Source organism: Atractosteus spatula, chromosome 2, assembly GCF_055471065.1.
Source record: "Atractosteus spatula isolate fAtrSpa1 chromosome 2, fAtrSpa1.hap1, whole genome shotgun sequence".
In the NCBI taxonomy this organism is placed as follows: Eukaryota; Metazoa; Chordata; class Actinopteri; order Semionotiformes; family Lepisosteidae; genus Atractosteus; species Atractosteus spatula.
The window spans coordinates 30,639,705-30,655,767 of record NC_142707.1 but is presented as its reverse complement, the minus strand read 5'-3'; the positions used below and the strand labels follow the sequence as shown (position 1 = coordinate 30,655,767).

General features: G+C 36.6%; 1 protein-coding gene across 1 annotated transcript in view; it reads left to right on the top strand.

The window, feature by feature from the left end:
• Positions 1 to 16,063, top strand: part of LOC148839539 (3',5'-cyclic-AMP phosphodiesterase 7B-like) — a 93,674-nt gene that overhangs the window by 44,714 nt on the left and 32,897 nt on the right. The window contains exon 3 of the mRNA XM_088933725.1: positions 15,026 to 15,109. Coding sequence (XP_088789851.1) covers positions 15,026 to 15,109 — 84 coding nt within the window. The remainder of the gene's footprint in view (positions 1 to 15,025; positions 15,110 to 16,063) is intronic.

Here is a 16,063-nt window from a genome sequence, read left to right as displayed (position 1 = left end):
AAATGAAAATAGACATGAATAAAATATAGTAGTTCAGGTGGGGAAAAAGAAAAAAGAAAACACAATGTTTCAGCCGTGGAGCCTTCTTCACACCTGAAGAAGCCTACACGGCGAAAAGTGTTTTCTTTCTTCTTTTTTCAGCATGGAATAAACCTATTACTTATTCCTTTGCATGAATAAAATATGTTTGACACTTTTAGATTCAAAACAATATGCCATTCACTTTATAAAAGAGATTTTTACATGTTCATGCATTGTCAGTTTGTCGGGAGTTACTATAGTTCTTGGGACCATTTTCACAGATTTTGTTCCCACATTGACATGCATTCAAAGAGAAAAAATATTGATTGGAGAAACACTTTTCTGCATCAGAACACCACACAACAGTTTTGGGCCAGGGTTGCAGTCGTACACACTTACAAGCTGACCGAAAAAAAAAGTTTAGAACAGTTTGATAACTGAAAATCAAAAGGATAATCATTTGTGCCCAATAATAGAAGAACAATTTAATCCCATGGATACAGTTTTCAAAGGTTTGTTTTTTTCTCTTGTTTTAGTTTGCTTGAGAATGCTTGCAATTTGAAAGCATACATTCCACTATCTTCACTATTTACTCTTCATGAATGATATTTAGTGAGAAAGACTGCAGTCCTTATTATCTTCCAATATCCAATAACTATCCCCTTTAATATAGAACAAACCAAGTCCACATACATCCATCTAGCCATTTTCTAACTGCTTTATCAAATACAGGGTGGAAGGGGAGCCGGATGAGTGGGCGCAAGGCAGGGTACACTTTAGATGGGACGCTAGACCATTACAGAGCACAAATACAGACACACACTCACACCAGGGCCGGTTTTCCCAGAATTCAATTAAATTACCAGTGTGTTTTTGGACTGTGGGGAGGAAACCAGAGCACCTGGAGGAAACCCAAGCAAACACGAGAAGAACGTACAAACTCCACGCAGATTGCACCCCAGGGATTAATCTTATCTGAATATAAGGTTACTATAGAGTCTGCTAGATCCACCTACTTCTCTCACATCATTGAAAATCACCAAAACAACCCCAGACATCTTTTCTCCACCATCAACTGCTCAAGCCAAACTGCCCCACCACATTACCTGCCTCATCACAACTTTGCAACACATTCTTAGATTTCTTTAGTTCTAAGATTGACAACATCCAGCATCACATTCTCTCCATTACGCATATCATTTCCATACCTCCTCCTTCCTCATCCAACTTCTCTGGTTCCCTTCTCTCCAGCTTCTCTCTTCTTGACTCAGCATCCCTCAATAAACTAGTTATACGCATGAAACCCACCACATCTATTTTAGATCCCATTCCCACCACTTTATTTCGGTCCTGTTTCTCTTCTCTCTGTCCCATTGTCCTCAATATTATACATGAATCCTTGAGCACTGACACTGTACCAATGGTTCTCAAAACTGCCGCCATTACCCCCGTGCCAAAAAAGCCTAACATGGCTCTCGACAATCTTAACAATTTTCGCACCATGTCCAACTTACCCTTTCTTGCTAAAATTCTAGAACGTGCTGTCACACTTCAGTTACATAACCACCTCATGACAAACAACCTTTTCGAACCCTTCCAATCTGGCTTCCGTCAACTTCACAGCACAGAAACTGCCCTGATCAAAGTCACTAACGATCTTTTAATAGCTTCTGATTCTGGTTCTCTTTCTGTACTCATCTTTCTTGATCTCAGTGCTGCTTTTGACACTGTTGACCATAACATTGTCACGATCGTTACTCCTCCTCTTAAGGGCGCTCCAGCCCTTCCTCGTTCTGTCCCATTCCCCACACCTGTTCCTTATTCCAGCCCCTCTTTAGTTCCACCTTAAAGCCAGACGCAGGCGATTGCTCGGGGCTTCTCATTGATTTCCGTGTCGTGAGAGCCCGGGGTCCTGCCGCGTCTGGCTCCGTTATGGTTTTAGTTTCCTGTTCCTGATTCCCTGCCCCGCCGGTCCCGACCCGGTTCTGGTTTTAACTACGGATGGATCCCCTGGTTTTGGACTAAACTGCCCGTCTTGGATTCCCCCTCTGGATTTACCCTTGGATTGTTCGCCTGGATTCACTCCCCCTGGACACTGGCACTGCATGGACACGCCCCCCTGTCTCCTGACCGACTCCTGCATGATATTTTTCCCTATTGTTTCTTCACCTTTCGGATCGTGTCGTCCGCATAGGGCCCGGAAAGAACTGTTCCTGACAAACATCTTACTTTCTTGTCCAGACTATGTTTGGAGTTTCTGACACTGCTCTCAAATGGTTCAAATCTTACCTCACTGATCGCTGTCACTTTGTCTCTCTTAATGGGTACAGGTCTGAAATTGGCCTTGTTAAGTCTGGTGTTCCTCAGGGCTCAATACTGGGCCCCTTGCTCTTCAGCATTTATATGTTTCCACTTGGTCAGCTTTTAAGATCACATTCATTTTTACGCTGACGATACTCAAATATACATCCATACTGCAGCATACTGCAAAACATCTTTTTTTCACCTCAGAAATATCACTAGACTACGCTATCACTAACTGTGGCTGAAAAGCTGATCAACACATTTGTGTTCTCTCAAATTGACTACTGTAATGCTCTACTCCCTGGGGTATCTAAATCTACTCTGAACAAACTTCAGTATGTCCAAAATTCAGCAGCCAGAATCCTGACCAGGTCTAGTGCAAGTGTTCACATTACTCCTATCCTGGAGTCCTTGCACTGGCTTCCGGTCAAATTCCGTGTAGACTTTAAAATCCTCATGCTCACCTATAAGGCTCTGCATGGCTTGGCACCTCAATACCTTTCTGAACTATTATTGCCCTACTCCCCACCTCGCAACGTTCGCTCTTCTAATTCTGCTCTCCTTACTGTCCCCCAGGCCCATTTACATTGTATGGGTGACAGGGCCTTCTCCTGTTATGCCCCTAAGCTTTGGAACTCTCTCCCCAAGGATATCAGAGAGTCACCTTCTCTAAACTCCTTCAAATCCAGACTCAAAACCTTCTTCTTTAGAAGAGCCTTTACTTAACTGGTTCCATTCTTTACCCCTCTGCTTTTCTTAGTATCACCATCCACGGTCTCCTCTATATATTGTAAATGTGTTTTATCTTGTGTGTTCTTCTTATTTATTGTTGTTGTCATCCTGTAAAGTGCTTTGAGAAGCCACCTTTAAAGGCGCTATATAAAATAAAGTTTTTTATTATTATTATTATTATTATTATTAAATCCCAGGCTTCCAGTGCTGTGAGGTGGCAATGCTGACCACTGTGCCACCGTGCCACCCCACTCAACATAGAGTTAAATGAAAATACATTTGTGGTATTGCCATTTTAGTTAAACTATACAGCTATACAGTACTAGTTCAAAAAGAAGAATATGTATCCAAAGAAGACAACCTGGAAACAAACTCTCAATAATTGAGCATCTGCATTCTTATACTACTTATCCAGCCATCTTTGTTTTTTGTCTGTTCTATAAAGTATATTGTATGGGTTTAGTCAGCTTGCAAGGTTAGGTATTATATTTGGAATTAGCAACCATCTGTATATTTTGTCTATCAAAATGCTCATTATGTACAATGTCTGAACTTGTCAAGGACACTTCTGTTGAAAAGTTGACTGTGACCTAGTAGCCCTTCCTTTCTTCTGATACATTTCATGACAACAAAGCAGATCTCTTGTCATTTTCTGGTTCTTACAAACCGCTCAAAGCAAAAGTGTATAGTAATGAATTTCAATTATGCAATAGGATTATCTGACACGGCCTCAATAATTTAATGTTTAAATTCCAAAAACCTATAACCTTTTGCCTCTTATTCTTGGCCAGAAATTCATTACTATAACCTTGGGTCTGGATATTCCCTAGAATGTTTATCATGTTGTTTGACATTAACCTTTTCCACTATCTTACTATTTGTGTAAAATTGGCTTGTGGCTAAAGCTTTTCAAGCCTTGTAGAATACATTGTATGTTTTACTGTATATCAGAAATCTCCTACCCTTTATAATCTTTTTGAATTATGCATTTATATCTCATAGCATCATAAGGAGTGTGGAGACTTGTTAACATTCCTTTAAGTTCAAGGACATTTTTTATGCAAGAACAATGTCCTTCAATTTGGTTTTACACTGGAAGTGTACCTTGTCTGTTTCTTTCAAATGATAAATTAACAACAACAAAAACACTTATTACAGCACTTAACAGAAGTTATCTGCTTTGGAAAGACGGACTCTTTTGGTAAAATACTTAATCTCTTGTCTGTTACTTGTCTGTTAATTCAATGTTACTGTGGTGGATACAGGAGGTATATCAGAAAAAAAGGCTCAGAGACAGGAGTTGTAAATACAGGTTGACTCATGAGCAGCCATGTGACTGTTATCCGAGAAGATCAGACACAAAGTAAGAGGGAGTGAACACAGCCGTGTTTATCCTTGGATGAACGAGGCCTCTTCAGTAGTTCTGTTTTCCATGACTTTCCCTCTTAGCAAATGTTCTTTCATCACGTGTCTGTAGTGCAAGAAAGGTCTTTGTGTTTTGTTTATGGTTACCCATAATATTATTAAAATTATAAAAGATGATGTATATAAAATGTATAGAAAAAATAGATTGTTTGGGGTAAAAGTAACTTTTACTGTCTTAATTAAAAAAGATTACAATTTTGCAATTACATTGCCTTGTTTTCCTAAATGCACACATGTACTGAAGTAACAGGAAAGTATTTAGACGTATTTTTCTCTACCACAAAATGTTTATACAAATAATTCTGTTACTTGTAAAATATGGAAATAGTAAGCAGATTTAGATAAAATACCTTTGAGAAAATTCCATGCAGTGTATAATGGTTAGATAAGCAAATATCTGCTGAAAATATGGGTATTGAAAACATCAAATTTGGAATAATTTATGATGTACCACAGAAAAAATAAATTTTTCAGTGCACAGACACTAATCTACTCATCCCTTTCAAACATCATCCTAACCATTTCAAAAGTGAAATGTGACAGATGTTATAGTAGGATTTGTACCAGAGATCAAATCAAAGGCCAAATACTGCATAGTTCAAGCTTGTTTCTCAGATGGAGCACATTTCAGACCACAAGACTTTTTCTAAGAAGAAAAAAGTTACATACTGTAAATATCCTTAGTAATTATGGCTCTAATCACATATCATTTAACAATGTCATTATAATTGTGAAAAAAAGGTCAATTCAAGCAGACAAATTCATAGACCTGGGCTATTTTTAAAAGCTCCCTCATTTCAGCAAATTCATCAATTTTGCCATGATAAATCTGGGTTCTGAGGTTGTGTTATCATTCTGTGCTTTGTTTATATTGCTCATTTTTACTGCTTCCTTGTGAAAAAATATAATTGCAATATCTCTTTGTGTAACCTATATAACACAATTATAAAGAATGCTGAATAGAATTTCATAATATCTTATAATATTAAGCAAAATGCAATCATATTATACATATATTTTTTTAATCATTGCAAACCTGCGCTACTACTTAACAAAATCCACATCATTTTAAAGGATAAACGGTACTTCAGGTACTGATACTACTGCTATCCATCCATCCATTTTCTAACCGCTTACCCATTAACAGGATCCAGTACTGGGTACGGGCTCCCAGGGAAGCTGGAGCATATCGTAATAAGCAATGGGCACATGGCAGGATACACCCTGGACAGGAAATCAGTCCATCACAGAGCATAAACACAGGCACACACTCACACTAGGACCAATTTTTCCAGAAACCAATTAACCTACCAGTATGTTTTTGGACTGTGTGAGAAAACCAATGCCAACACAGGGAGAATATACAAATTCCATGCAGCTAGCACCACAGGAAGTGGACCCAGGGCCTCACAGTGCTGCAAGGTAGCATTGCTAACCACTGTGCCACAATGCTGTACTGACATTACTGCTACCACTTTTAAAACTACTGCCGTACTACTTCTTCCTTATTATGAATAATAAAAGCATTACAAATGTTAGCACGGCCATTATGATCACAGAATGACTAGAGCTTACTGCCTACAGTATGTTGTTGATATCATTTTCTTATGCACTTACTGGTTACATGCATACAAGTGCCATGACTGTTAATCCCTGACAAAAGCACTGATTAGAGTGCGTTTCTTATTCCCCAGATGTAGATTTTCTAGTATTTAAGCCTGACTGAAGCCACAATAAGCAACGGCTGTGGAAAAAAAAACAAAGCAAATTCAAATGTACTTTTATGTTTGCCAGTATTCCTAGATTTTCTGCTGGTTTTGAATTCCCCTGTTAATGGCATCAAAGCTATGCAAATAACTAAAGCCAGATTAGAGGATCGGTGGGCATTTTATTAAAAAATTCTTTACTTACTGGGAGGAAAAGATTCTTAACTCTGCAGGGAGACAAGATGAAAACAAGTTTGTTGCATTACTGTTTGACCCTGATGGTAAACTAGAGATTCTGTATACGGTATGTTATAAACGAAAAGAACTCCACAGGTACTATTCATTGTATTTTTGTAAATGCCTCTCTAGGATCTTATAAATACTTTGATGAGGTGGATGTTTCAAAAAGACAGTCCTTTAATAAAATGTTATTATGGGATTATTCATAATAGCAGCTTATCTTGAGCATGTTAAAAGTGTACTAAGCAAGAGGGAGCTTAGTGAAAATGTAATCCTTATTGAAATATTATGAAAGTTTAAAGATGCTGCAAAAATGTTTTTTTCACAATACTGAAAGAGAAAGGGAAGTTATGCTGAATGCAGACGTATTCATTTTTTTGCCTCCAAAGAAAGGCAGAAGATAATGACGTGACACGAACTGGAGATAGTAGACTATCGGGGTCAGTAGGAAAGGAGGCACAGGAAGAATCCGTCTTCAGAAATCTGGCTTCAGGATGACTTGAAATCCTGAAGCTGAGCAAAACAATGCTGGGCAGATCCAAACCCTTGCAAGGATGCAAACACCTACAGTATACGAACAAAACGGACTTATCTGGTCTCCCAAACACTAAATCTAAATCTCTTGTATCGTCTGTCGTCTAATGCAAAGTGCATTTGTGCAGGAAAAGTTTCAAGCTGAGCTTTTTTTGTATCATAAAAAATGTAATGTGAAGTTAAATGTTTAAGCTAAAGTGTAATGCCTCTGGTTTTCATTTCAATTCATGTTTCTATCAAAAGATCAATCTTTTTTTTACAGAAAGATTGAATAAAAATTTCCCCTGTTGTTTTTGTTTATGTTGTTAGCATAAGTTTGGAAGGAATAGCTAAGGTGTACGTCCTTGAATGGTTATTCCAGGAACTGTCCTCAATCTAATAATAATACTCATTCTAAAAGATGCATTAAAGGCACCACAGACAAAATAACAAGGATAGAGCAAACATGAATGGGAAAGTCTCTAGCTAATCTGGAAAGGTCATTTCAACATTTGGATGCACTCATATTGCTTTATGATTGGAAGATGTACAAGAGATACAAGGGAAAAAATGAATTATGACCTCATTTAAATGTTTATCCGTAGTCTGTGGTTAACACAAATATGCACTAAAATTACACTTTCACATCACTGAAGCCTAGATTGAAATGTGGTCATTTTCACAAAATATGGATTGTTTCAACTCCATTACACACATACATAATCGCCAAAGTCCAGCATGTTTGTTTATATGACACTTAAACATTGATTCACATGGTGAGAAGCATGCTAAGGTCCTTCCTACCACCTTGTAGCCTCATCTCATCCGATTTTGGAGTACTGGGTAATACTGGGATCGGAGAACTCTGAGCAATAATATGTTGCTGCTGTAAAATGCTGGCAGAGCGGTGGCACTGTGGCTAAGGATCTGCACCTGTGGCTGGAAGGTTGCCAGTTCAAATCCTACAGCTCACAGAGGAATCCTCCTTTGTTGGGCTCCTGAGCAAGGCCCTTAACCACTGTAAAATGGCTAACCCTGCACTCTAACCCCAAGCTTCTCTCCCTTTCTGTGTGTCTGTGTCTTATGGAGAACAAGCAAGGGTATGTGAAAAGATCAATTCCTAATGCAAGAAATTGTATAGGGCTAATAAAATTATCTTATTTTATCTCTTAATATGAGTAAGTGGACTAGTAGATGGCACTCCCCCCTCTGGACCTGAATTCCATACCCAGGCCTTAGCATGGTGACAGGAGACACTGTGCTGTGTGTGGTGTTGTCCTTCACATGGGACATTAAACCGATGTCATGGTTACTTTGTCATTGATGATCCAAGAGTGTTGCAGCCTTTAGTGAGTTACAAAAACAGTATCAATACTTGCTGTTGAGAAAAATGTCATAGGTTCCCTAAAGCCCACAGTATTAAGCACCTTGGTTTACTTGTTCACATGAATGACACCCAGCTGCCTTCCAGAAAAAAGACAATATGTTAGAGGGGAATTGAGGCTCTTCTTCAACACCAGGTCTAGCGATCCAGCTTTGCATTAGCACTGTATTCTTTTATGAACTACTGGAAAATGCCCACAATAACACAAAATAATAATAAAATAATATGCAACATATATTTAAAGTCCATTATATATACTGCATAACGAATGCCCAGAACTCAAGACGTTTTTTGGAACCTCCCAGTCTCATTTCAAAAACTGAAACTGAAATTGTGTGTAAGCACTGGGCAAACTGTTTACTGTATTCCATTGCCTTTGCAAACATACCTGTACCCTGAAAAATTGGAAAAAGCAGCCAGCTGGCTCACAGTGTTGTTTTGGCCCAAGGTTGTGTAAAATCATTGTTTGTTTCGTTCAGAATTGCATATTTCAAAATTCAAAATCTATTTTTCATGTTGTAATAGACCTGGGAGCCTGTTTCATAGGGGGCAAACAGAATACATTTTTCTTGCGATATTTATTGTAATGTTTTCTTAAAGTCGGTACTTTTTGAATAGTGGTTAGCATTGCTGCCTCACATTGCTGGGGCCCTGAGTGACCTGTGGTGCTACAGTAACTGTGTGAAGTTTGTATGTTTTCCCTATGTTTCTGGCGGTCTCTTCCAGGTGCTCCAGTTTTCTCCAATAATAATAATAAACCTAACTTTATATAGCACCTTTAAAGGTGGCTGCTCAAAGCGCCTTACAGAATGACAACAGCAAAAAGAACAATTAAAAATAAACAATACAAAATACACAAAATAAACACAATGAGAATACGCAGTGGAAACAGTAGATGGTGGTATTAAATATAGTAGGAGCAGAGGGGTAAAGAATGGAACCAGTTAAGTAAAGGCTCTTCTAAGGAAGAAGGTTTTTTTTTTTAAACTTGAAGGAGTTTAGAGAAGGTGACTCTCTGATATCCTTGGGGGGAGAGTTCCAGAGCTTGGGGGCATAACAGGAGAAGGCCCTGTCACCCATAGAATGTAGATGGGCCTGGGGGACAGTTAGGAGAGCAGAATTAGAGGAGCGAAGGTTGCGAGGTGGGGAGTAGGGTGATAATAGATTAGACATAGTTCAAAGACATACTGGTAGGTGAATTGGCCTTCTTGGCCTGGTGTGTGTGAGCATGTTTGTGTTTGTGTGTGTGTCAGTGTGTGCCCTCCAATGGACTGACTTTCCATTCAGGGTATATCACACTTGCACCCATTGCTTGGCAAGATATGATCCAGCTCCCCCGCAACCAGAGTTGGATGAAGCAATCAGAAAACAGAAAATACAACACATCAATGAAGCACAAATGTAAATCATGCAGCCATACAGCTCTTAATATGGTTCTATTGCATTAGTTGCACATTAAGTTTAATATAAAGGTGAAATATTTGCTTCTGAGTTATGAGACATTTAACGGCATAGCTCTGTCCTCTATCTTAAAACAGGCTTTCTTCTAGACATATTACAGTATATTATATTACATTATATTTTTACTATGCTAAAAAGAACTTTTGAAGTGAAGCTCTTAACTTCTGCTCAGCCCAAGGAAGCAAGTAACAGGTGTTAATTTCATGTGAAGCAAAACTTTTCATTTTAAAGGGTAAATACTAAATTTGGTCAATTTGTACAGTACAAAAATTTAAATTCCAGAAAGAAGCCAATGTATAAAAATATAATATATTTTCATCTTTGAATATTATTTTCAATTTTTTCTTGCATTCTTGTTTTACTGTTTTTTTTTGTTTAATTTTTTGTTTTGTTTTTAGTTTTTCTATTTTCTTGAACAATGTGCTGATATCCTTCTAGAAAAACTGTTATTTCCTTTTCCTTTTAGAAATGCAAGCATGATTACTAATATGGTGACAGTAGGGTAGACCTTTGCAAGCCACACTTCACAATTCACATGTTGAAGTCATTTACATATAACCTGATCCAATAACACTTTCTCAAAAACCATTTTCTCCAAACAAAGAGAGTTCTGTACCTACAGTACAAAGTTTGAAATTAAAACAAAACAAGGCAAGTGATCAATGAACATTGAAAATGTGAAAAAAAGGCCAAAGTCAAGGACTTTACTTAAAAACATTCCTCCAGGGAATACCTATTTGTTAATGCAGACATCAGTTTAGCTCTGTAAAGGTATTTTTTTTGGGAAGCTCTGAGAAAAAAAAACCCTTTGCAAGAAAAGAAAACCCTTATTTTATTTTTTTTGTTGTTGTTTTTATCGCCTTATTTTGATTTAGCAAAAGATATTTTATCAGCCAAAAGGTGTGTTTGGAATAAAGTCAACAATTTAATGTTTCTTAGACATGATATGTTTTTATATATTATATTTATATATATATTATATATTATTTATACTATATATATTCATATATTAAAGCTGTTGCCTAATAAAATTAAAATTTAAAAATAAAAGAGTTGAAGCTGATGAAAATACTGCTCACTATAATAAGTCAAAAAAGCAAAAAAATCTGAAATTATATGAACTTCTATATGTGTATCTATTAATTGTGCTGGTATAGTTGAGAGCTTCCATTAGTAGCTCCAACTCTATATACACTATAGTGTGACAGTTTCCTCATGAGTCCAGGATTTTTTTTAAAAATCAGATCTCAGTGGTTTAATTAAACACTCAGCTGAAATTATGTTTTTCATTCTTCATGCTACTTAAAACTAATTTAAAATTTCCAATTTTGCAATACATTAATTATGAGATTTAATTAAGCAAATTAGGGATGGATTAGATCACCAAAAGCTTAGTTTAAATGAAATCCAGCACCATGACTTGGATAAAATCAACATCTCAGCACATGAACTATATACAAATTCTAAATTCAAATTCAAATTCTTAATTCACTTGAGCTTTCACCTGCCTGATAGCTACTACAATATATAACTGCAAGTTATTAGTGTTTAACAGAATGATATAAAGAAAGAAAAAGAATGAATTCAAATTAAAAAGCAAATTCAAAGTTAAGAGAAGGATTTCTTCTCTATTAAAAACAGACAAGGGTGAAAATGACTTAAAAAGTTTAATAACATATTTTAACGGAAATTTTATAAGCTTGCATTTTTGCTGCCGTGGTATAAAACATTCATACATACAATTTATCTTTTACAAATTTCTCAATATGGAATAAAGTTAATAGATTATGAAGTAAAATAACTATTTTCAAGAAAAAGAAGTTCATAAGATTAATATCTAATTGGAAAATCTCTGAAGTCAAACCAGAGAAATACTTTCAAATTTCACTTACACTTTTACACTTTTGTAGAATATGTATATAATACACCATTAATGACACTTCAAGCATAATTAGAAAATTATACCAAATGCAGAGAACAAAGTTAAAAAATAAAGAAGAATAGACCTTGATCTTCATATGTAGCAAAAAGGATATCTTTTACAAGACAGTATTCTTTAAAAAAGGAAAATATTGTATAATTCAAATATGGTAATAAAACTATTTTAACAGGCGTAATACACTTTTCTATTCTTGAAGACAGATTATACCCATATTTAATTCTCTCCAGTTATTAGCAATAGTTTTCAGGTGAGCAGTAGTTGATGAGTAAATGAGGGGTTTGCTTACCTGAAACAGTCATTAGATTAGGCAATTAGAACAGTCTGTTTTTCTCTCCTCAGAAGGCATTTGTGCTGGATTGTTCCTGGAGCACCCTCTACTGGAACCACTGTATCCTCTCAGCACACCTGCATTATAACAAAAGTTAAAATGACTACTCGGATCATACTTGCATTTGGGGATAATGACAATAACATACATCACACATAAAGTAAAAGAAAATTGATTGAAATAATGTAATTCCCCATATAATTTTGTATATCCTTCCCAAACATTTTATTGGGTCATATCAAATGGCTACTGCAGCAGAAAACTTCACAAAAAGGTTAAAAAACTGGCTTTCCTGAAAACCTTTAACATAGACACAAATGTTTGACTTTCTTACTACCCTGTTATTTGTAATTTTGCAAAGCCAGAACCAAGGAGAAAAATCTTCAGGAAAAGTCCAGGTGTTTTTCAGACACAAACATCAGGGCAGTTTAGAGAACAACAGAAGATTAGTTGAAGGGGGGGGGACTTAATTAAAAAATTAGTAAGGTTACATTGTCTGTGTCTTAATCTTTCTAAGCACTTTATTTGCAGAAATTGGGGTGTAATTCTGTGTCCACCTTTAAAATGTCACAACTTTCTTTTAAAAAAACAGATGAATTTGGAGTTCTCTGAAATACATTTTGGACCACAAGCATATTCCATAAGTGGATTTTTACTCTTGAAAGTTATGTATTTATTATAATTTTTTATTTTTATTTTTAAAAGCCCTTGAGGAAAATGTGGAGCGTGTCTTCAAAGTACAAACTTGATTAAACTGTTTTTCTTTTTCATTTCCATGAAAAACTGGTGAACTATTAGTACACTTTGTGCCACAGGCACAAGAGCACAAAAGCAATGAAAAAATTAAAAATAACAGCACCAGTGTGGGAATCAGCCATATGACAGTGCTCTAGGGATCAAGAGCTCAGTATTTATTTTGTCTGTCTTTAAATGCTGTATTAGTTTAAATTCCAGGAAGAATTCATCGTTTAGAATTTCTAACCAGAAAATAAGAAATATGAGACAAAACAAAATGGATCTGCCTTTAAATGATTTTTAATAGTTATACCATTGCACTTTTTTACACTGTTTTACTGTAGCACAATTCTAGCAGAAAAAAGAACTCCCGTTAAAAGTATAAATGGAATATGAGGCATTATTCAAATGGGGCTTTAGTAATTATTAAACTTCTTGCAGCCATTTAGCATGCTCTGTCCTGCAGAACAGCTGGTCCTAACAATTAGTTGTGCACGCTAGTATGCTCTCAAGTACTGCTTTCAAAGTTGGTAATGAAAGTTTCTTCACTTGTTTGTGTGACAGATATGATTAATAATGGGAAAGACAATACACCTGTGACTATATACTGTAGGTCAATTCATCCTATTTTATCTTAGTAACATATTAGAATACTGTACCTTAATTTTGGCCATTTGAAAGGGCTTATGACGAACAAAAAATATTTAAGTCAATAAATTTCAAATTTAAATGTTGAGTTTACAAGGAAGACTTCAATCTATATATATATAACAGTATTTGATTATGTTTAAAAAAAATATTTACTTCATAAAGTAAGAAACAAATGTGAAAATGTGTTTCAAAACACTTTTTTTTCAATCAATGTTTTGACTACACTCCTAACCCCAAAGACCGCCACTGTTTGGTACTGAGCTAAGCTGTACAAAATGAATACATACAAATACTAGTCAAATACTAGTACATACAAATACTAGTCACCACTGTTGACACAGAAGCACACTTTTCACTTACCGTAGCTTTCTATGGTGTTGTCTTCCTTGTCTTTTTGACTTTTGCAGGTTTATTCAAGAACGTTGTGTTCTGTTTAGTGTCTTATAAAGACTCACTTCCTTTCAACTCCTGATTGCCATTATCCCCAACTACTGCCAACTACTCATGGGTTTCAAGACAATTACAAGAATATCAAATCATCCAGAAATCTCATTAGTATATTACCAAAAAGCAGCAAAACTCATTTACTTAAATCAGTCATTCTGACTTAATAATAATGCAAGATCTGTTAAACATGATTTCTGTGTTGAACGTTTTGAGGAAGATCATAATAAACACTAAATATCCCAGTTGTTGTGAAGTTAACCTCTGTTTGTTTCTTTAAATATATTCTGTTTAAAGCTAACTGAGTTATTACATTTCATGTAATTCCTAAAGATCCATACAGATACTTATTTGATTATATTAGATCAGAAAACTATGAAGAACAACACTGTCAAAAATTACTAATCAATGCTTATGTTGTTGTTATTAAAGCAGTAGTGGAATTTCTAGCTTTTCATGAAGGTGGAATGGGGAAATATGGGCAAATTTCAGAAGACAGCAACAATGCGAAACCCAGTAAGATATACAGTTCTGTATATAGGTTAAATAATAAATCAGCTATATACGGTATAGTATATATTCATGTTCATCTGTCTTAACAAGGGGATTCTGGGGTTCCAGATAAACCAACATCTTGAATTTAGGTGTAGGGTTTTAGAATTATGTGATATGCAGTACCTACTGTGCATCCTCACACTCCCCCCACCACCACAGCTCATGCTCATTAAGGCACACCACTGCGTTGATGAGGGCTGGCCTGCTTTATCTACTTGCCAGCTCTGCTTATCAAGCAGGTTCTGTTTCCGTGTGTTACAGATATATCACCCAGCCTAACATCCTTCCAGGAAATTGCTCCCCCATGAAGCTCAGAGATGTCTCTTCTGAGGTTTCTTAGCTTTCTAACACAAAACAACACCGTATATCCTTTGTGTTTTTGACTGCTTGACAGCCTCTGGTGGAAAACTGGCAGCTGCTCAAATAACTCTGATTGGGAGTCAAAGGCGAACAGGAAGTCAGTGCACCTAATATACAATAATAAAGCATAATTCTTCCATTAGTAGCCATGGACGTACAGTAGATTTCAGCTATACAATGGGCAAGGGTTTGACCTTTATCTCTACCTCTTTGTTTTCTTTCAGGAGATGGAAGAGTAAGAGGGCCAACCGGGGTACTCTCCGAGCGTAGAGGGTCGTTCCCATTCATAGATTTCCGATTGTTGAACAGTAAGTTCAGTCCACCTTGAGTGAAATACCATTCAAAACAATACCTTGTGGTATCATCAACTATTCTTCAAGTCAAGACATCCCAGATGAACTATCTGCAATGAGTCAGTGATGACTGATTGCCACAGGCTATATAAATGTATCCAGGAAGGAAGCAATACTAACAAACTACAATGTGCAAATGTTGCTTATTGTGTGTTGCTTTTAAAATCACACAAGTAAAGGCCTGACTGTCAGCTGAACCATTCTGCTGGCCCAACTGCTGATAGAAAACTGGATTTGACTTCCAAGAACCCAGAACATCTCTGGGAACCTCTATATGAAAGACCTTAAGCAGGAGCAACGTTTACCACCCTGGTCCATTACACAATATTTCTCCAATCAATTCTTAATGCATCTGTAACTTAACGTTATGAGATTTTAAATATAATAATAATAATAAATTATTACTTATACTTACAGTATATTTATAACTTTTCTGGACACTTCACTCAAAGCACTTTACAGGTAATGGGGACTCCCCTCCACCACAACCAATGTGTAACATGATGCAATAGTGCGCCAGTACACTCACCACACATCAGCTATCAGTGGGGAGGAGAACAGAGTAATGAAGCCAATTCATAGATGGGGATTATTAGAAGGCCATGATTGGTAAAGGCCAATGGGAAATTCGGCCAGGATGCAGGGGTCACACCTCTTTTCGAGAAACACTTTGAGATTTTTAATGTCTCATTCAAATGATGGTGTATTTTTACAGTACATTGTCCCCGTTACTATACTGGGGCATTAGGACCCAAATAGACCGAAGGGTGAGTGCCCCCTGCTGGCCCCATTAACACCTCCTCCAGCACCATCCTTTGTTTTTCCCAGTAGGTCTCCAAACCAGGTACTGACCAGGCTCACACTTGCTTAGCTTCAGTGGGTTGCCAGCTGTGAGTTGCAGGGTGACAT